Source organism: Chanos chanos, chromosome 3, assembly GCF_902362185.1.
Source record: "Chanos chanos chromosome 3, fChaCha1.1, whole genome shotgun sequence".
NCBI classification, from domain to species: Eukaryota; Metazoa; Chordata; class Actinopteri; order Gonorynchiformes; family Chanidae; genus Chanos; species Chanos chanos.
Genome location: NC_044497.1, coordinates 12,077,515 through 12,100,450, shown reverse-complemented (window position 1 = coordinate 12,100,450; position 22,936 = coordinate 12,077,515). Strand labels below are relative to the sequence as shown.

At 39.7% G+C, this 22,936-nt stretch overlaps 1 protein-coding gene across 1 annotated transcript; it reads right to left on the bottom strand.

Annotated features, from left to right (window-relative positions):
* Positions 1 to 393: 393 nt before the first annotated feature.
* vipr2 (vasoactive intestinal peptide receptor 2) lies at positions 394 to 21,518 on the bottom strand. The gene is made up of 13 exons (XM_030769106.1): positions 21,458 to 21,518; positions 16,894 to 16,996; positions 13,558 to 13,665; positions 10,692 to 10,801; positions 5,296 to 5,393; positions 4,722 to 4,860; positions 4,367 to 4,517; positions 3,145 to 3,205; positions 2,932 to 3,001; positions 1,763 to 1,854; positions 999 to 1,137; positions 827 to 868; positions 394 to 567 (listed from the first exon to the last, which is right to left on the bottom strand). Exons 1-13 carry the CDS (start codon positions 21,512 to 21,514, stop codon positions 394 to 396), a joined length of 1,344 nt encoding a protein of 447 aa, XP_030624966.1. The 5' UTR covers positions 21,515 to 21,518.
* Positions 21,519 to 22,936: the final 1,418 nt, after the last annotated feature.

The following is a 22,936-nucleotide window of genomic DNA, read 5'->3' as shown; positions in this document are numbered from 1 at the left end:
AATGTGGTTTGGTTTTTGAAATAAACATGCACCATGACTTAAAGCACAATACCAGGGCAATGCTTTGAATATGAGTCTTTTAAATAAAGAAAACTCATAAACTTGCTTTTTTTTTTTCATCACATGGCCATTGTCATGGTCCTCAGGAGAGACTGTATCCACACTGTAAAAAACAATATCTTAATAAGATCTATGAACTTAAATTAAGACAACTAAACTAGCAATTTCAAAAGATTTTCCAGTCACATTGCTTTTAGTTTAGCTTTAAAAGGCTTTAAAAAGAATCTATCTGGTGATCGGGGGAACCAATAAGTGAAACGGTACAGAATCTGACTAATTTTATACATTCCTCTACTGAAACAAGAGTGAGTAGTTTAGGATATGTGGAATGGTTCACACCAGAGTGGTCTCTGTCTGTAGGAAGGACTGGGCCCTGGAGATGCGCTGGAACTGAGCCATGTTCTCGGTGCCGTTCCTCGAGATGGATGAACTATGGAGTCGGTAGTCTCGTCCAATGTAACGTTTCAGACATACGCTCCTCCATTTCCTCTTCAACTCGCTTTGGACCTGAAACACAGGAAGAGCACTTTTTTTTCTTTCTTTTTTTTTTAAATATCACTTCTCAGAGACCAGTCATGTACAGTATGGCTGAGAGAAGAAATAAAGCAGTCTGCGGTAGTTAAGGATGTGTTAGAAAACAAAGGAACAACTGCAATACATATGCAGTGACAGGGAACTCTGCTGAGACTGCACAGACTTCACAGAAGGCTGAATGAAAATCATCCCAGGAAAAAAAAAAAAAAAAAAAAAAAAAGGAAAGGTTTACCTCGCTATTCAGAAAACAATAGAGAACAGCCACAACGAAGCCCTGTTAAAAGAAACAGTATAATGAGGTTCTTCACAAAAACACTGATGGAATAAAAAAAAAGAAACCCTAATAACCAGGTAAAACACGGTAAAAATGAATAACACACGCCAGACACTCGTGTGCTGTTTACCTGGAAGGATCCCAAGCCGAGATCAAGGAGTATTTTGTAATGTTCCATCGCTTCGTTTTCGTTCCCCGTTATATACACAAATACAACATAATGCACACCAAAGAGTGGGATTAACAACATTGTTGACTTTGCCAGTCTCCTGCTGAAAAACGAAAAGAGAGAGAGAAAAGAAAGACAAGAAAGAGAGAAGAGGGATTCAGTAGTCGGAGATGAGGGGGAGTGGCTCCTCTATTCAGAGTGATGGCACACTCAAGACTGTAGGACAATGCTAGTCAGAGGTCACAGACAGTCCTATTGAATCTTACTGTGACAGCAACTGAAAGAAAGATGCATATCTCTCAAAAACACAACCCCCCAAATCCAGACTGAAATTTAGACCTCAGTTGAACAGAATTTAGCCACTGGAGATGTCACTGACTGAGACACAATTGGACATGCAGTAGCGAAACAGCATTCAAATCCAGCTCTGCAGAAGCATTGCATGCTCTGTGTTAACGACGTATTAAAAATTAATATTTCTATATATTCAATTTCAAAAATATTTATTATTCTGCAATAGCAAATGCCAGAGTGTGAACAAAAGGTTGTAGTCATTTTCGCCTCCCTGTCACAGATGAGTGCAAATCGATTAGTTACATGATTACACAGAGGCAGGGTCTGCCCAGACGAGATAGACAGGCGTTCATCTCTCTAGGTCATTAGTAAAAGCCTCTCCGTGGTCCATGTGTTTGGCGTTAAGTAGTCTTCCTGAGGGAGGCACATACCTGTATTGGGACTGATCATTTCCCCCAACATCAGGACACCTCAGTTTCTGAATCAAGATTCTTATGATACTGATGAATAGGATGAAGTTTATCTGGTCAACAAAAGAAAAGCAGTACAATTAATATTCTAAATCGTCTTGATATGAGATCAAAATTTTTATGCAAGATGACTAACTTTCCTTGAAATGGCAATTCAGTTCAACCTAATCCAACAGGACTATGTGCTTGACATGTCAAGGCATACTAATACATGGCTTGTTACACCTATGTACTCTAAAGAATGGGGTCTGACTAAAGTATATGTCCTATAAAATGGTTCTGTCATAAAAGATCATTTCATGTTCTGTGTTCCTGTAGTGTCCACTGAAGAGGAAACAAATCGATTGGGCAGATTCTTCGTTAAATCAGTGCCCCTAATACATGTGTACACGCCGTGTGATTCAGTCATATGTCTGACATTTAAGAGGACCACTCATAGTGGTCTCTGAAACTGTATGAATAGCAAATACCAAAGGACACGTCTATACTCAGTGGGTCTACCACTGACATAGTTTAACGTTAAAGTATGAGGTTAAGTATAAGAATTACGGGAGTCACAGACTTTCCTCAAAAGCATGAAAAGATACACATATTTTGTTCCCCCCCAAGTCATTTCCTGCTCTGGACAGCTGGAAAACAGGAACGCTTTGACCTGGATATGTTCAGACACTGCTGTCAAACACAGTCCCCATTCCGGCCACTGTCGTTTGCTCTCTTTGCAGGTGAGGTTATGTAAAATGTAACTGTCATTCCAGACTCTGGAAAGGAGATGGAATATGCACCAGACACATGTGCTGAGAGAGCTGGGCTTTGACACCCTCATTCTTTCTTTCTCCTCGCGACATGTGTGTACGGGTATGTGTAAGCGTGTGTGTGTGTGTGTGTGTGTGTGTGTGTTTTCATCTGCATCTGGAGCTGAGCTGGTTCTACCCCCACTGAGACTTTGGATCACTGTTACTCTTCATTTGTTTAGCTGACATATCCCTTGCTAAGCACACGTGAAGCTCTTCTCCATACGTCCTGTTCATGCGCTTGTAACTACGCAATGGAACGTGTCCATTTGTAGAAATGTAAAAACCATGTTATGTCTTTGTAAAAAGAAACAGTAAATGAAACAAGGTCACACTCACTATAACAGAAGTCATAATGGGCCAGTTGATCACACTTTTTGGAATCGGAGCATCATTTCTCTCCCAGCATCTATTACAGAGAATAAAAATACACTCAAAACTCTCCACCCTCCTTAAGGAATCACTGTCCCCTTTTTCAATTTTCCCCTGAAGGGTGAAAAGATGATATTGAATATAAGCGTGTTATTAGCATATTAAAATGGGTTGACTCACCCTGTGTCCTCCAGATATATCCTACACATGATCCACGCAATCACAAATATGGTTGGAAATCCTAAAAATGAGGAAATGGGAAGATGTCAGAGACATAACTATATACGACATATAGCACTTATAGTGCCTGTTTTATATGTATGAGGGCTTCCAAATAGGTCCTCGTTATTACTTATTAAAAACCCCTTAAGGCCGTGAACTCTTCATAAAGGTGAAACACAAGACAGCAACACGATTTCATCAATGTCATTAAATGTAAAAAATGTAGAACTAGAATTTGCAGTGAAGTGCAACTTTTGTTCTGTGATATATTGAATAAGGAAAGGCATACGTGGCAGGAAATGGGCCGCAGAGACTTCAGGAAAACATGGTAAATAGTAAGAACATGTAAGCGAGAGGATTGTTTATTATTGCTGTCATCATGAAAGGGAATCTTAACGAGGTGTTGATTCGATGGTTTCAGCGAGCCAAAACCACCTCAGCCCTCCAGGCGCATTACGGAAAGAGTTGCTGAAGCTTAACTGAGGTCACATTGCTTTCCTTTCTGCGCTTGGCAAGAACTTCACCCGAGGACAAAATCAACCACAAAGATCCTTTAACGGTTCCGCACAGAGTGAACAAAGCTAGTAATAAGCTAAACTGTTTTCCAAACACAGTAATCCCTCCGAGTATCGAGTATAAGGCAAGCCCGCTGAGAGCTATCTGGACGTGCTACAATGGGGTGGGGGGGGGATACAATAATATGGAAAAAGTATGTGTTGACATAATGCTCTGAGTCTTTCGTGTCAGTTCATGCTTGTCCGGAAGAGAGCTGAAGTATGCTTTCATATTTAGTTATGTACGACGCTGTTTGTATAAGTACTGCTGAAGGGTGTCTTCGTTTTCACACAGAAAGCGTTTGATTCTACACAAGTGCGCGCTTAAAATTGATAAACAGGGATTGAAAGGCGCTAAAAACCATCAAAGCGATTTTGGGATCCCCTTTGAAAGGTAACAGCGATGGGGGAAAAAAAAAAAAAAAAAAAACCCAACCCAGGAAATTCTTAACAGCAGAGCAGGCATCCACAGTCTAGAAATATTACAATAGTGTTGACATACTGTCCAAACGGTGGGCACGCAACCAAAAAAACTGTTTATTTGTCTTAAACGAACAGGTCATGATCAGGTCTTTGGGTAAATTTCAGACAGAGAACGGAGTTGTGTAAACAGTTTGAAATCCTACCCCATCCAATGAGGAGGTAGACGATGAAGTGCCTGTTCTCAGAGAATATGACCATTAGCAGTGTGTGCAGATACAGGCCTTCCACCAGCAGCCAAAAGAAGTTGGCCATGATGAAGTAGTTAAAGAAGACCAGGCTGGCTTTGCATCCAATCTGACGAGAGAGAACATGGCACTTGCTGTTTAAATCACTGTTACTAAGATTAACTTTCCATTACGGATACTGTTATTACTTCTGCTCACGTCTTTCTTATTTACCACACAGGCATTCTGTGAAAGCTAGAAAATGAGCATAACTGTAAAAGACAGTAAATGATTGATGGTATAAATGTTTGCTTTAATTAATATCCCAACTTACAAGCGAGGGCTGTTCATTGCACTGTGTGTTTTCGTTTTGGGAGAACAAGATGGCGTCTTTGACCAACACTGCAATGGCCCTCAGGATGAATGAGAAGAACAGATTCAGATGGATGTAATTCCTTGTGCAATGGAGCTTTCTGCAGAACAAAACAGTGACATTAATAATACCATTATTATTATTATTATTATTATTATTATTATTATTATTATTATTATTATTAATCTTGAAAAAGTCACACAAAATTAGCTTGTGTGGAGTTTTAGCTTACTTTAAACAAATACAAAATTTTAATAGCTGGTCTTAAATCAAAGCAGAACCAAACTCCTTATAAATGTTATCAAAACCAAAAAGTATTCCAAGAATTTTTTTTTTTTTTTTTAGTTCAAATGTCACAAAGCATGAATTATGGGATACTCTAAAAATATCATTAGACTCAGTTCCTTAATGACGCTCATTAATATCTGTCCCGTTATCCGTTCAGACAGAGAGTAAAGATTGAGGAAGAGGCTGTGTGAGGTACAGAAAGAGGAGAGAAATGGTGCCCGTGTTTATTTAAAGCTGTGCCTCTCACCTGAACAGACACAAGATGGCACTGCCCGTGATGAGGGCAATCAGAGAGAGACTGTGGCCCAGCGTGTACAGGGTCTTCATCACAGTGTAAAACACCAGCTGGACAGGAGAAAAAAAAAGGAACAACAGAAAAAATAAAAAGGACAACGGATTAGTTCATCAGGGATGTCTGGGTATCCGCGAGCTTAAATTTCATTTAAAAAGGCCACAGAATAAAAAACTGTAACCTGATACTGGAAAACGATTAAAATGTCAAACATTCAAATAAATGCAATATATTTTTCCTCTTGTATTTCAATTATTAAATGATTTCAACAAATAAAATGGTCCAACAAAGAGAAATCGCTCTCCAGACTGCAAAAAGCACATGTATGATAACAGACCAAACTGCTAAAATGGCTCTAAAGAGTAATGCTGTTCCATAACTCAGCTGGTCCAGAATGCTGCTGCCAGAATCCTGACCAGAACAAGGACGTTTGACCACATTACACCTGTCCCAATTCATACAAGAGCAGAATTTAAGGTCCTCTTATTGACATATAAAATTCTACATGGGCTTGCGCCGGCCTACTTACCCAACTTAATTACACCCTGTAACCCCATTCGCACCCTGGGCTCTCAAGATTCTGGACTATTAGTCATTCCACGAGTTAAAAAGAAGTCCGCTGGCTACCGAACCTTTTCCCACCACTCTCCATTCCTCTGGAATGGTCTACCTACAGAAATTAGGGAGGCAAACTCTCTTCATACCTTTAAAACTAAACTAAAGACTTATCTATTTCCCTCACTTATGGATATTATAATTTTGATATAACTTTGTTGTGGACATGTAAAACCCTTTGAGACTATAAATAGTGATACTGGGCTCTAAATAAATGTATATTATTATTATTATTATTATTATTATTATTATTATTATTTGTACCATTGAAGTGTCAATACCTGACCACATATTTCACCAAAAAAAATGCTTAAGAGGTATCTCTGCTCACAGCTGGTGGAATCATAGGGTAAGTAACACGGATGGACATGGAGACAGAGAGCAGACCAGGCAGTGTGTGTGCTGGTGGATTCACAGGGTAAGTAACATGGATGGGAACAGAGAATGAACCAGGCAGTGTGTGTGCTGGTGGATTCACTGGGTAAGTAACACGGATGGGGACAGAGAATGAACCAGGCAGTGTGTGTGCTAACGGATAAACAGGGTAAGTAACACGGATGGACATAGAAACGAAGAGCGGACCAGGCTATGTGTGTGCTGGTGGATTCACAGGGTAAGTAACACGGATGAGAGCAAAGAACAGACCGGGCAGTGTGTGTGCTGGTGGATTCACTGGGTAAGTGACACGGATGGACATGGAAACGGAGAATGGACCAGGCAGCGTGTGTGCTGGTGGATTCACTGGGTAACACGGATGAGAACGGAGAACAGACCAGGCAGTGTGTGTGCTGGTGGGAGAGGAGTATGATAAAGCTCAGAGACACTCATCCTCTATAAACAGAATTCTTCAGTCATGACACACAGCCTGGCCCACGGAAGCCGGACGCTGCCTGGATAACTCATCGTCAATTACAACAAATCATATTCCACGTTTGGATCTCTCATTTCAGTGTCTAAACAAGGTTCATGAAAGATGTACGCACTCTTTTTTGTGTGAAATGTGTGATGTCCCAGCCACTGTGATTAAAATGTTTGACTTCAGATATTATTTTCTTGTTAGATATGCTTTTATTTGTTTTAGTTTAGAGATGTGTTCCACTGAAAGCTTCACAGAAAAAGCTGGCAAGAATGTTACGTTTTCATTTTAGAACTGACAAACATGTCTTAACAAGCTCCAATAATAAAGAAATCTGTTCATCCTCAACATATATAATTCAGATCATTAATACACCACCTAGGTAACTAGACTCTACTCCCAAAATAGAATTTAAAGAGTTGTTAATAATTTCTTTTCTCATACTATTTGTGTGAAAAGAAAGTGAAAAGAAAAGAAAAGAAAAGAAAAGAAAAGATTGTTTCCCTTTTCAGATGGACACTTGTAGGTTGGCAGTTGAGAAGGTCCATGAGTATTGTTTGGAATGTGTTTTTGGGGTTGCCCATGGAGAGCTCCTGGACAGTCTCACATGAAAGGTGACATTAAAATTGCACTCAAAGACTCACACTGACGATCTAACCCCATGTGACAATACCAGTATTTTGATTAAGTCACTGGCTACAATAAAGTCTACTATAAATCACTAGTGTGAGAACCATGTGGTGCTTGGTCTAAGGGCAAACATTACACTGCACATAATCACATTTTCCTCCTCTCTAAAAATTGTTAATTCAGTACAAACACACTCTCTCACACAACCACATTCTCCAATGATGTAGATGCACGCAACAGTGCTTGTTTCTCATGGAACGGATTTTTTTTTTTTTTTTTTTAAAGTACAAACCCTTCATCTTTCCCATGGAATGGGTTCTTCAAGGTTAGAGGATCAATGTCTGGTCTAATTCATCAATGATCTTATTGGAATAGCTCTGAAATTGCATTGGTCGATGCATGCAACATAACAGGATGCGGTCGGGAAATAACGCGCGGTTCAAGGTCAACCTTTACCCGCAGAAAAACCCCTGCAGTGCAGGAACCTTGAGTCACCTCAACTCCCATTTAAAAAGAGAGGGTTCCTGTAAAGCAGAGATGGGCTTCTGTCAATCTGACCTCTGGAAACTCTTTCTCTCCTCCTTCAGGAAATTGCTCTGATGTTTAATTTCCCTCCACAAAAGAACAGAATGGAAAACATTGAACTGTCCCTTGTTTCACAAATGAGTACCACAGAACCACCTGGCAAACATCCCAACCGTTGGCGGGCGTCCTCACACAGTGCCAATGTCGTCTCCTGGTTGTTGGAGGCAAAAGGACATGTCCTAATTAACCCAATATGGATGCAAACCATTTGAACTCTATTTCTTTTGGGACATTCCATCCTAGAGCAATTCAAAACAATTAGTTCCTAAATAAAAGGAGCCTCTGTGTATGTAATAAAGGTCTCCCCTGAGAGTAATCATTCGTACGTAGAGTTCTAATTGGATTGTCAGTTTAATTTTTCTTTTTTTCTTTTTTTTTTTAAATTGGCTGTTTTTGCTAAGGACAGAATATAGCTCGAGTGCTATGATGATTGTCTGTGAAGTATTAACGGAGTGTTTTGTTTTTTGAGTCTTGAGAGAGCCTGTTCACTTTATGCTGTTTCAAGGCAGTTTGTGGGATGACATTTCTCTGCTTTCATCTCATCTCCAATCAGAAAGGAGAAGTACGTCAACCTGTCTGATCTGATCCCCACTATCTCCCAAAATAGCTCTGACAAGTCGCTGTGTGTCTTCCACCAATTTATTCAAGCTTGAGAAACGCTTGGCTTCACTGCTGGAATCAAGGAATTTATCGCCAGTGACACAAAGCAAACATAACAGGACACGATAAAACACTCTGAGAATTCACATGCCTATGGTTTATAATATTGTAACAGTCAACACGTTTTTTTGTTGGACTACCATTCTAATTTAGCATTTCATTAATATTCCTATCAAAACAGATTCATAAAACAATTAAGAAATACATACACATTCATGTCTATGAATATATTTGATTTTATTATGTCCTTTCATCTTGGTTGACTGGAACAGATCCTCAATGTTGTGTTTGAAGTCCTGTTTTTGTTTTTGTTTTTGTTTTTGTTTTTGGAGCCTACATTGAAGTCTACAGACTGGAAGAACAAAGTGACAGTTTAAAATTTCAAGCAAGCCCTCCTTGAATAACTTACATTGATAATTACTTCATCTAATTAAAATGTTTGAGATATGTAAACAGATGATGAGTGTATCACAGAATCACTCTACTGTGGTGGATGTAGAGTTCAGATATTACCAAACATTCAGAATTCCTCAACTAAACTGCCTGATGCCTGGACTTTCTATTCATCTTCTCAGTCTATTTTGGCAAGCAATAAATTGGGTACTCATGAATTGTGGGGAAATTCACTCTGAGAGCTTTGGACATGTTGCCAATGGACAATGCCGTTTCTAATTTGAGTTTTAATTCACTTGTAAATACTGCAATAATTACGTAATTAAAAAGCGCATTGGGCATGAGTCAAGAATATCCCACCATGCAAAATTTTTCAACCTTTGCTTTCATTAGCCTCATCATAAATTTATCATGTCCGCCGATAAACCTGGAAGCATACTGGGCCCAAGCAATGATGGAACAAGCTACATCATTGCGCTCATATTCTGGGGGGCCAATTTCAATTCAATCCCTAAATCCTTTCTTTGATTACAAATGTCATTCCAGTTCAACTGTTATAGCCATGCCTCCGCCGGCTTTGCTTCACTTTGTTTTTTAATTATGGTTCACTAACTGAAGAGTTGGCTTCTATTCCAGTTCAGTAACTTAAACTTCTGCCTGTACGACTGACCCACTAGCCCAGAGCTCTGCTAGCAGACCACCTGAGGATGAAACTGTTCATTTCATGGACAACTGACTCTTTTTTTTTTCAACTGGTACTCAAACTAAGGCATTAGCCACAGCTGTAAAGGGTAAAGGGTTTATTGGGTTTTGAAAATACACCTTTTTTTAATTCTTATTCAAATTTTTAAAAAAACATAGGACTACACCATCACTATGTCTCATTTTCTGCTCTCTGTGTCTCTATTCTTTATTTGTTTTTTCTGCTGTGTGTGTGTGTGTGTGGGGGGGGGGTTTCCAGTTTTCCAGTCCCAAGGAGTTGTTTTAGTTGTTTTAGTTTCGCCATGACTTTGAAGACTGAATTAAACATTGCCTACTGACGGTCAGCAAGCACAACAAAAAGTTCTACAACCAATCCATCTCTCTCTCTCTCTCTCTCTCTCTCTCTCTCTCTCTCTCTAACGCTCTCTCTCTCTCTCTCTCTCTCCCTATCTCTATCTTTCTGTTTCTGTCTCTGTCTCTTTCACTCTCAAACACACAGACCACCCCCCCCTCCACCCACCCAAAAAACACACACACACACACACACACACACACATTTCCATCCCAAAAGCGATCTCAGCTGGCAGCGGGGCTAGGGCAGGGGCACAGACGGATTCTGGGGGAAAGTTCTGTGCTGATGAGGGCCCTGAGGCTCCAGAGGAAGAGATTGTGCTCTCAGCGTGTCGCCCACAGAGGTTACGACCGCCCGTCAGTCAAAAAAAACGTCTCTTCTCATCGCGTCGTCCAACTACTCCTCTTTCAAGAGATAACCTCATCGATCTCATTAGGCTTATGGTCTCTCAGAAAAAAATGGAGAGGACGCATACTCAGTGCGTTTTGCCCTGATGCGTTAACCTCATGAATAAAACTGAGGAAACTTCTCCTGTCCTGATGAACACTAAGATCATACCTTATTTTGTCCTGTATCAGCTGTGCCAGTTGTATCAGACCCACACACACTGTTGATGCTTGGATACACGTCTGACCAACCATTAGATGTACAGTTTTTGCTTATGTTCCCTGGAAGACATAACACACAAGGGAAGATAAGAAACATTTAACCAAAAAAAAAAAAAAAATGCAGAGTTTCAAATTTCAACTTTCATGTTTCATATTCATTCAGGATGAGTGGAGGACGCTGGTTAATGTATCTAAATCATTAGCTTCCAATGCTTTTATAATGCTGTTTTTCTGTTTAAGTGTTGGGGCTTTCCTTTTACTAATTCATCTGCAGTTTTTATTTTTAATTTGTTGAAGCATGCAGTCAAGAAACTGGGCACAAAGGGTAGAGACTTAAATGATGACGTAGATGATGCACATGTGTGTCTGTTTGTTGTGTCACAGAACAAATGTAAGACACACAGCAACACCAAAATTCACGAGCTTTACTGTTGTTGGTTTTTTTGGGGGTTTTTTTGGCAGATCACAACACAAAATATATCCATCAAAAACAACGTGACTCCATCAGATCGGTAACACATCAGAAAACACAGCCAAGAATCATCAAAGCCGTTATTACCACTGATTACTGAAGGGTATCTTGCAAATGCTAAAAGTAGTTCACTAAGCAGTGTTGAAGCAAAAAAAAAGTAGTTTGGCTACGAGTGATATTTCTTGAATATAACATACAAAGATAGTGATATGTAATAAAGAAATCATTTGAGTGTGAGTAATTGTTATCTTTTTCTAAAGCAGCCTCCTGTGAGGAGGATTAAGTCTATCTATATTTCAGGGACGAGAGACTAAGTGACTTGAATCTTTAATGGGTTTTTCAAAGAGCGGACATGTGCAGAGTGCACAGTAACAACTTGACGAGGGTAAGGAGGACTCCACCACAGGAAACAGACTGTAAACTCCTCTGACATATAGAGCATTGACATGGCTGTTTGTTTCTGACCACCATGAAACAAAACGAATGCTCAAAATGACCACACGCACACAAACACACACACACACACACACACACACACACACACACACACACACACACATAAACACACGCCAAATCAAACATAAACACTCATTAAAGCATCTTTTCTAAAATATTTTCAAAGAGAAGCATGACAGAATATTGTGAAAAATGACTGACCCTATCTGAAGGTCTTACTGTAAAATATGATATAGAAATATGAAATTTTAGATAACACACTTTACTACATAAATGGAGTATATTTATATAAATGAGTCTTACATGTCACCCATTGAGAGACATGTGAGTGCATTAGAGCTAAGCATTTCCGCAAACAGGACTGACAGCTCCTCTGTATTCTGTGCCTGGCAAATCGGTCACTGTGGGTTACATCCAACATGACATTAGCCAGTGTGACAGGAGGGAATCTATGCACAGTGTGATTTCCTCTTATCGCTAGAGCCCAGCGCAGTGAAAACAGGTATAGTGTGTTAGTGTGTAAAGGCATGCGGGGGAAGGTAGAAGTTTACAAGCATGAGGAAGCTCACACTACCCTCGGGCTTTGCACCAACTCTCCCTGCTGGAGTCACAGTCTCTACTGGAGCAAAACAGAAGATTTTGACCATACCACCATAAACTCAAACCTCTTCAAACAACTGTCAATCACAGCCTTTTCATTTGGGGTTTTATACCATGTGGGCATGCTTGTGCCATGCACCGGGTATTCATGACCCTGAATGATCTAGAGACTAGACATGTCTCTTGTGAGAGTGCTGCTCATGAAAATAGGCTTTGGGTTTTTTTTTTGGGGGGGGGGGGGGGGGGGGGGTCAGAGGAAAACATAGACTGAGCTGCTCAAAATCACTGACAAAAAAAACATTCTCAAAATCACAGACGTTAACCAAGAATTTTAACTCCGGTTTATGATAAGTTTGTATTTTTCAACTGTTTCCATTACAGCCGTGCTCGAACACGCATATCACAAAGTTAATAAAACATACATTTGTGCGCATGATTATCCAGTTCCAGATGTTGCTTGTTAATTAGACTAATTAACACTCTGACCATCCATCTTTCCAGCTTGATCTTGCATGACCGTGCTAAAACAACAGGTCTCAGGATCGGCTTGAACGGAGCTATAAATAGACTGTGGATGGAGGGATGGCTTATCAGATGGATGGAAGGATAAATGCCTGCCTGCTACTGTGCACTGTGGGGGAAAAAAAAAAAAGAAAAAAAAAAAGAGATGTGCTGGTCCTGCACACTCGGTTTGAGCCCACGGGTCAGTGAGCATGGCCATGCTGAGCTGGGAGAGATGTGATTCACTCCATACTTTGGTTCTCCAGAACCGGTCCGCTATGTCACACTCGCGTACTCACGCTAACGCCATAAGGCTGCCGACCAACAATGCAAACGACCGTACCAAAAATAAACCTCGGCCCGCACTCAGAGGGGGAGAAAAAAAAGAGGGAAGACAAATGAACGTTTATGTTTAATTGAACAAATGTCCATTGCTGTCATGCTGATGTATTGCACAATCAGTGTGAATTATATGACAAAATAAGATGACAAGATCTTGGCTCACAAACGCACGCATAGCCTCTGGATAAAAAAAAAAGGAGGGGGGGTGTCCATCGAGATTCATAAATACAAATCATCATAACAATGATAACAAGCGGTGAAATATTATAGAACACGGTGCGTTTTTTTTTTTTTGTTGTTTATTTCTTGCAGTTTCTGGAACACACTTTAAAAGTGTGCTGTGTGTGAGTTTGCAGCTGAAATGACATTAAATGTAATGCTGCGTTCAGCAGTCTTAAGACACACTTCAACTCATTTAAAACCGGAAGTAAAGGCAAAGTATTACCATCTCTGCCAAAGAGGTTTTTTAGCGCCACTGGACAGCTATTGACCACCACCTCCCCAACCTCAGCGTGCCGCCAACACGATATGTTGTCCCATGTGCCGTTGCAGCCTGTGGAGAGGAAACACTCAGTAAAATGTCAGCCTTCAGATAGAATTGGTAACAACAATAAAAACCAGCTCTAAACTCTCTGCAGCTGACAGGTTTACTACAACTCTGTCCACGGTGCCGTCCAGACCACTCAAACACACAGTGAAGTACGCTCAGTATTTGACTGTCACTAAGAGGCTCATGGGAACTTTACCATGTGTCCCCGCATCATAGGTGACCCTGAAGAGGCCTAGGACAGAGATTAGATCTTCTCTCATTGACCAAATTGTTCACCAGAGATATGAGGCTTTACCAGTTCTGGAAAAACGTGCCTAAGTACTGTAAGCAACCCTACACCAAATCTGTTTAGGGAGCATTTCACAAAGTCAAAGGTTAACATGTTGTGGGAAAACTCTGTAATTGTTCTAAGCGACCAGTTCAACACGGGAGCTGCCGTCCCATGTTAATGGTGTCTGTCATGCTATTCACTTACCCTCCGAACTAAAACACACCGAACAAACACCCTGGAGGAAAGTCACAAAGTCTCACAGGAGAGGAACACAAAGTGAGGATGTATTTATCACTGACTTTAACAAAGCCCTAACACAGGAGCCCTATGTGAGGGATGAACAGAAATAGCCCAGATGAAGGGTGAACTGGTCAAAAAGGTTCCAGGATGACATCATACTGCCATCCATCAAAGTTTTTTCATAGGATGTTGGTGAGCTTAGATGTGCGTAGACTGTCTGTTATACATGCCCCTGACACACACACACACACACACACACACACACACACACACACACACACACACACGAACACACAGTTAAAGGCACCCTGTGAAGGAGGATAAAAATGGAATGAACTCCTATGGTATTACCACATATGTAGTGTGTCTTTCTTGTAGCGTGGGCTCATGCTAAGCTCTGTAGAGTTATTACACCTGCTATCGCACCCAGTTCACTGGATGGTGTCTGTTTTATGTCATTTTCATCTTTAAATGTATACAACTTAAAATGCACACACTGCTAAAGCTTTGCATTCATATAGATGACATCCTTCAAGCTTTTACAAGGCAAGAAAACAGCACTCAAATGTTATAGAACATGTTTTTTTTCCCTTCTGCTTCTAAGAGTAAGAGATCAGTCTGGTTGAAGCTGAAGTTGTATACTGGTGTCTCTTGCAAGATATATTCCAGTGCGGTGAAATATCACATGCCACAAAATTTATTAGGGTGTATTATCATTTTGTAACAAGTAACAGCTGTAATTCATCCAGCTGCCCTGAGAGTAAAGAGGGAGCAGGACTCTGACCCATGTAAAACATTCTCCAAGCTATATAGCACATTTGTCAAGCGTTGCTTTGAGGTTATAAATATTATCTTTGAGTCAAATATGTTTACAAATGTGTCCCCTGTCCATTTCAAGCATCCAGAGTATACACAGCATGTTGTTACGCTGTTATAGACGAGAGGTTTGTTTTGGTTTTATTATTTGGTTTACTCTTTGTTTTTTCAGTTTTGCTCCAGAAAAAAAATATCCCTTTGATAGTAAGGGTCTGCTCATTAATCTAAGCCCTTACTTGTAATTAAAATTTGATGTTTCCATATGTGTCTGTTGACAAAACCCATGCTGCTAACATTATATTAAGGGAAAATCTCACAAACAGGACCAAGACTGACACAACAACTCTCCAAGCATGTAGCGCATGTCATTAGCCTGTAAAGAAGAACGTGGGTACACAAATTAGAATGGAACTATTTGAACCTCTCTTGGCATTTTGTGGATAGAAATTGCATTGTTTCAGTGAGGTGTTTCTAAAACATATAATGTGCATAAAAGCCTCACAAATAACAAAAATGCAACAAAAAAGAAAAATCACAGCGGATATGTCACAGCTAACTGTCCCCTTGTGTTACGTTCCTGCATATCGACTAAGGGCTTTATGATTAACATTCTGATGCAGACATCAGCATTGACTAAACATGACAGGAACTGTGAAGCTTTCTGGGGAAGGGAGGGTTTTACTGCACAGAAAGAATCTGTTAGTTACCCTGAACTGCTCTTTGTCCAGTCCAAGGGACCTTTCAAATCTGTAAAAATAAAATCTCTTCAGTGAACTATGCAGTTCCTCTTTTTTAATCACTCCAACATTAAGTGTTACTTTCTCTTTATTAATACTACCATTAGATTCTATCACCATAGGGATAAAAAAAAGTCCTAAAAAACTCTCAGGGATTTAGAAATAAAATAAATGAAGGACCATACAGTAGCTCTGCACCTATACAGTTAAAAGGCTCAAATTAAAAGGATTATGCACTTAAATGGCTCAAATTTTCTTTTTCTGCAATGACTGGCTAATGATGACTTGGATGAAGATCAAACATAACTTCCTGACAAATCTGGAGAACACTGAAGAACATAAGATCCCATTTCATAAGGGTGAAAGAAAGTTTAAATTAATTCATCTTTGCTGGCTTTACTCACTAGAAGAAGCTAACTGGCTTTGGCATTACTGCATGTCCTCAGAGATGTTATGTGTCTGAGCACAGCACTTGTAAGAACCCCCCCCCAAAAAACAAAAAGAATTCCCTCAGTTTATACAACTAACACATATACTACATACTGTAATGTCTACAAATAAACTATGACAATGTGTGTTGAACTGGATTGTGTTAAGTGAAAAATGTCTCAACTATATCTTTAGTAAAACCATCAAGGTTTATTCACCCAAACTATACTCATTGTCTAACATTGTTTTTTTCAATATACCTCCTTGTCTTGACTGGACTGAGGTTACATGTTAAATGCTCTTTTTAGCATGCAAAAAATAGTATGGTAGAATTACATGACATAAACCATCAATGTTTTCAAAAGAAGGAAAAGTACCAGAAATGTCATGGGTGAGTCAACCCTGCAACTAAGCATCCTCTCAACTGCAAGTTACATCACAAGTATCATATCAAACAGACCGCTCATGCCTGAATTAATCAATGATTGAAAATACCAGACAAATACGGTGACTTTAGCCCCGCCCTTTTCTCTCTGGAACGCTGGCACATTTTATCATTTATTTTTGGTGTGGGGAACTGGAATTACTACAGTCATGTGAAAGCTGAGTCACGTGAACACAGTTAATGTATGTATATATATATATATATGTATATATCTGACTTCTGTTCATTCCTCTTTTTTGTACGTGGAAGTTACAGAGCAGTTGAAGAGGAGCCTTGTATGCCTGCTTTCTTACCATTTAAGTGCACTGGCTGTTCCTCCTCCAGTTTCCTTCGGCATTCCGTTTCTGCCAACCGTACCTCAGACTGGAAGTGACACATTGGATGTCTTCCACTAACCTATTTAATAACAGACAGTAAACACTTATTGATCACATCTGGAACAGTCCTATTAATTAAATCCTTCGCGTATGAAATATGAGGTTAAGAGCCTGGTACATGAACATGCCCTTAGAGGTAAAATGTTAAGCTAACATATTAATCTTGGTTTCAAATAGACCACGCCAACTCAATACGTCGGTTGTTGTCTTGTATGGCTTTGTTGGAAACTTTATTGGGTCTTTCTATGCGTTCGGCACGTCCATGTGGAAAAGTTCGTTGGAGCTCTTCCTCAGCTTACGTTCTTAGCGCTGAAGTGGCACTCTTTGACCAGTGCTATATGCCTTTCTGGCGACAACATCAAAAGCAGGGATCAATGGCAGGGATTCAAAATGACACTGTTCATAACGGAGCTGAGTTGATCAAAGTAGTATGACAAAGCCTCTACAACTCAGTAACCCTTCCCTATTTAAGATGATTAGAAATGCTATCAGACGATTTACTGAGAGTTCGCTCTGAGCCTCTTCCTTTTTTTTAACTCTCCTTTTATGGTTGTGTACAACTGAGGGACAACTGCCCAATATTTTTCTTTCTTCTTTTCTCCTTCATTTGAATAGTAAAGATTTCTGAAAAGTCCATCTAAAAGAATAACAAAGGGAAAAAAACAAGCTGTTCTTTATGTCTGAATGGAGCCCCCTGTTTTTAAGCTGTCCTCATCTAACATCTTATGGGAAGTAGACTGTCTGAAAATATTCAGTATGAATATGCTCGTAATGTTTGGCCATAACCTTTCTGAGAACAAGAGTACAAGGTCAATGTCTTGGGTACCATGTGTTGGCGTGTGTGTGTTGGTGTGTGTTTGTGTGCGTGTGAGTGTGCGTGCGTTTGTGTGTGTGTGTGTGTGTGTGTGTGTGTGTGTGTCTAAGAGAACCCTGAGTCACTCTAGCTTAGGGTTTATTCAAACAATACACATGAGGACGTTTGTCTGAATCAGAGTCATGAATAAGCCCACTCCCCAAAACTGTCATTACTTATCACTTCCAAAAACCTGAAATCCCTTTTGGGTACAACAATACACAACAAATTAGAGTCTTTATCCTTACGTGAAAAAATAAAAACAAAAGACTTTTCACTATGTATAGATGGCTGAATGGAACTGTTTAGTTAATTTCAGAAAACAAATGAAGATTTGTAATAAGAGGACATATTTTTAAACATAATGAAACATACTGCATTTAATCCTTCAAGAAACCACAACTGGATCAAGGACACTTATGTCTCCCAGTTACAACTCTCCGACCCAAACCCAAACCCAAATGACAACTGAACTAATGGACATTTATGGTACAGAGTTCTGGACTGAAAGCTACCCCCTCTCTTGTTTTTCATCCCCTCTTTCTATTGGAGAAATGAATTTATGAGTCAAGTAAGAATTAAGCAGATCTTTACAAAAGAACAGTGATTGACTCTGGAGTCCCTCTCCAACACACAGAGTACAGCTTTTGTTTAAGGTAACCAGCATGGTATCCTGGTAATAAGGTGTACCCTCTGCTTTTCATGGTCTAAGAGCAAATGTAGTGCCTTTTAAGTCTGAATGAAAGCATGTTGCCATGATGTCAGTAATCCTGAGATGACCCCGTTGCGCAAGTTTAATTTCTACAACTGCTTCATTTATGACTTCTAAAAAAAATGGCCGGTTGGTTTTAAAGACACAAGAGTCGAGAATGTTCCGACAGATACCTGCAAGATGGAAATCAAACGCATTGCAAGAAGTCTGCCAAGTTTAGAGTGAACTGGTTTTTCTATCAACCCCCCCCCCTTCTTCCTTCTCCCTGTGTGTCCCCCCTGTGTTTTATATCCCTGTTTCCTGGAAACAAATATTCCCCTCACAAGGAGCAATTTCAGATATGGCATGACGTATCTTATACTTCTTTCACAATTTGGGTTCTCCATTTAGCCTGCAGCATCAGAGGTTTGCACAGGAGTTTCTGAATCAGGCTGCAATATAGTCTGTATATGTGCAGTGAACCATTAGACTGTTAAAAACTGTCCAAATCCTGACAAAAAACACGTCATATTTAATCTAATCTTTACACCACTATCTTAAGAACTGTGTGCAGGCGTGTGTGTGTGCGTGTTTATGTGCGCACATTGTATTTGTTAAATAACAACAAAATATGGTGCATCTCCTCTATCATCACATCACCCCACATGATGCAGGCTTTGTGAGACTATCACTTTTACAACAACGTCAAAATGATTTTACTTACAAGCTACAAGTAATGCATAAGTTACACATTACAAGTTGCATAAATTATTATCAGTTTTTTTCAGTATCTAACATGAACATTTTGAACTGAACGTTCTCATTTAGTCTTGTAGGTATCACTTCACTCAAAATCATTTGGATTAAGTACTGTTTCAGAAAGAAATTGAAACACAAATGTATGAAGGGTGTTCCTTGGATCAAGCTCTTCGAACAGTGAAAACTCTGGTATCAAAACATGGCCTGTGGAATTTAGAAATGTGCTGTCCAAGATGTACTGCTGACCTACTCTTAACACAGAGGGAGCTTTGCTGTCCTTGTTTGTGTGTTTTTATGAAGTAAAATACAACCATTGTTGCTCTCTCATAATATGCAATGTCGAAGAAGAACAAATATGATGTTGGCCCTTCCACTCATAGTAGCTGTGACTGTTTAGTGTCATTCTGAGATTCCAATGCAATAAACCATTCAAACCACTTTGAAATGCCCCTTGAGAAACTTGGCAACGTCATGGAACAGCAATCAGGCTGGTAAATTCACAGTGTATGGTTCTGGGACTCTCTGACATTATATGTGAGTATGGAATGCACTGAATCCTAACTGAGAACAGCAAATAGCAATTCCACCACAACTTCCTCTCTTTCCTTTGATGGGATCTCCATGCAATAAGTATTCAATATAAGATGATGCCTTTTGATCCAAGGATAGAGAATCTAATTTAGCAGTCTATATGAGACTATACAAGCAGGATTGTGGCAGGTGGGTCGCATGTAAAAACCGAGACCTAGAAAACAATGGTTAATTTAGTGTACACTGCACATTTCAAATGTCCGTTCCAATGTTCTTTTTAATAACTAAATTTACAGGTCCATTTTAGTGTCAGTAATCATAATTTGAAGCAGCGTGATGTTGGAGAACATTATCCAAAATATTTGTTTGTGGTCATCATGTTCAGGAAGGAAGTTAGAGGACTGTGTGATATGAAGATGCTTGATCAAATAGAGATAACAAAATGTGTTCACAATACATCTGACTCAAGAATGGAGGCCATTTGGACATACTCCACAATCCTATTATTAGGGTCTGTCAAAATACAATGTAAAATGTTCATAATGGCTTTGTTAAAGAAGTAAATAAGGACTTACTTTACTGCTGTCTGATAACATATCTGACACATGTCACAATTCATCGAGAGACAGGCTTTTAACTGAGAAAAATGATAAAAACAAAGATTCGGACGTCTTCCTCCACATGCTGAGGCGAATATGATACTAAGGGTTTTTATGTCAAAGAGGAGATGCCATGCTCTTTTCACGCTGAAACAGTTCAACTGCATGGCCAAACACCAAAGCAATGACGAAAAAAAAAAAAAAAACAATAAACGAGCTAGTACCGGGACACACTTTCTGGGACAATCTTCAGTTCTGGCTTCTACGTGTCCACCGGCTACAAGTTTGGTCCATGCGGTCCAGTCACCCGGGACATTCGAGAGCGCGCCCACCGCTCAGTCTCCAAGTGAGGAGGAAAGCCCCTCAGGTTGTACACCTGACTCAGAGTCTACACGGTCATAAAGCTTTGGGACATTCAATCCAGCCGTGACCCAATTCTTACAGGAACTCGAACTACAGGGGCTTCTTTGTCCGCACCAAGACGACAAATTTTTACCCTCAAAAGATTTTATGAGCGCACCTTAGGAAAGCGCATATCGCGTATCCATTTCTCCAAGAGTCTCCTTCTTAACATCTCAAGCACGACTCACACTGAATTAAGATGAATTTAATTTAAATACTTTTGAATTAGAACACGATTCGCAGCTGCTAATAAATAAAAAGCCCACTTAACAATGCAATGCTTAATATAAAATAGGCTACATCCAAAAATACTTACAGAACAAGCACAACATTAAACATCTAAGTCTGCGTTCACTTCACATAGCTCAAATCCATGCTCATTTCTGACATACCTGAAGCTTTCCAAGAGTCTAAATTATGAGCGTAGTTCACAACGCTTGAAAATAGTGGTCACATTAGTCATGTATCATTTTCAACGTTATGCCAGCAGTCCATACCATTAACTTGTCTAACAAAGCTACTTCTTCGCTGCAAACGTATTACTGGTTTGTAAAGGTCACATATGCAAGACCGAAAGATTTTAAAAGTGCGAAGTTCCTGAGTCGGCGGAAACTTGACGAGGGAAATGTATGCATATTAACTTACCGAGTTTGATTGGAAAAATGAAAGGAAAATCAGATAATGTACACGATAAATCCTCATTTTCTGTTCGGTTTTCTCATGCGCGTCTTGGACCCAGTTGAGCTCATAGGAGTGTTAATTCAAATTTTTGTTGCCCAAGTAAAGTCTGCTTTCACAATTAAAATGTTAAAGAAAAACGGAAATGTTTAAATAAAAAGGCATGCATGTAAATTTTTCAACAGCATAAACGTAACTATAGTTGCTATTCGATGTCCTTGAGAATTAATCCCACAGTTGACGAGCAAGGATGTCAAGTCGATGTATACTGCAGGATCAGCTGCGACTCTGATACCCCTCCCATTCGTTTGCAGAGATACAAATACCCCTGACCTCCAGAACATATGTCACATACCTCCCCACAAACAGAGCACGAATAAAATTCACGCTTTCTTTAAAAATAACGATTCGAAAGGTTTCGTGACTTTTTGTTTTTGCTACGTATCCTATAGTTGAAACGCAGAAGTTAAACAAGCACTTAAAAAGAAGGACGAAACCTCGGTCAGTAGCACAAAAAAACAAAACAAAAAAAAAACGAAGAGCAACGTATGTCACTTAATGCTGTAAACAGAAATTCAGTTCCAAATTGATCAGATATATGTTCACATACATCATGTCAGGGATTATACATCTTAGTGATGTAAAGGCTTCAAGTGTCACATAAACAAGCTGTGATGTATGGCGAGGGACCAAGTCTCCTCTTCCTAGTCATACAACTTGGAGGAGAGGCAGTCGGAAAACTGGACTTCTGAGGCATGCTGGGATGGCTGAATTGTAAAACGTTAAATTACATTAGATAAGATCTAATGCAAAGAGAGTAAGCAGTAAGACAAATGCCCCGCGGGGAAGGCTTATTTGAGGGCAGGTCATACGAGAAACTGATCCTGTATATGAACGTGGGATCTGTGAAAGATCATAGTATGGCTGTAAGTGACGGTGAGAATGACACTACACAGATACTACTGAGGCTCCAAGGATGTCTTTAATGTCCCTTAATGGATCCTGTCTCTTTTTCATTCTATCTAAGTGTTCGCCTCAGTGTATTTTATCTATTTGTTTGATAGCTTGTCCATCTAATTTTACCTTCGTTCTAAATAACTTTTTGCCTTGGCAAGAATATTTGTTTTTTTAAGGACACTGCTAATAAAACATGATGACTTTAAACTGACAAGTCTGCTGAAGGATGTGACATATATTGGTAAGACAACTCTTGAGTGACCAACTTCAAAGCAGCTTGCGCACTGATGCAGCGATGGTCGATAAACCACAGACCTGAAACTAAAAGAGCAATTTTAATTTGCCTGAGTAACCACTCACCTCTCTACTTCGGTCATTGTTGTGTGAAAAGGGTAAAACTGACATTTCAGGTTCACAGCATGGTGTGAAAAAGAATGAAAAATATGCCGTGCGTTTCTTGCATGACTGTGTTCGCTTTGGTTACTCCGT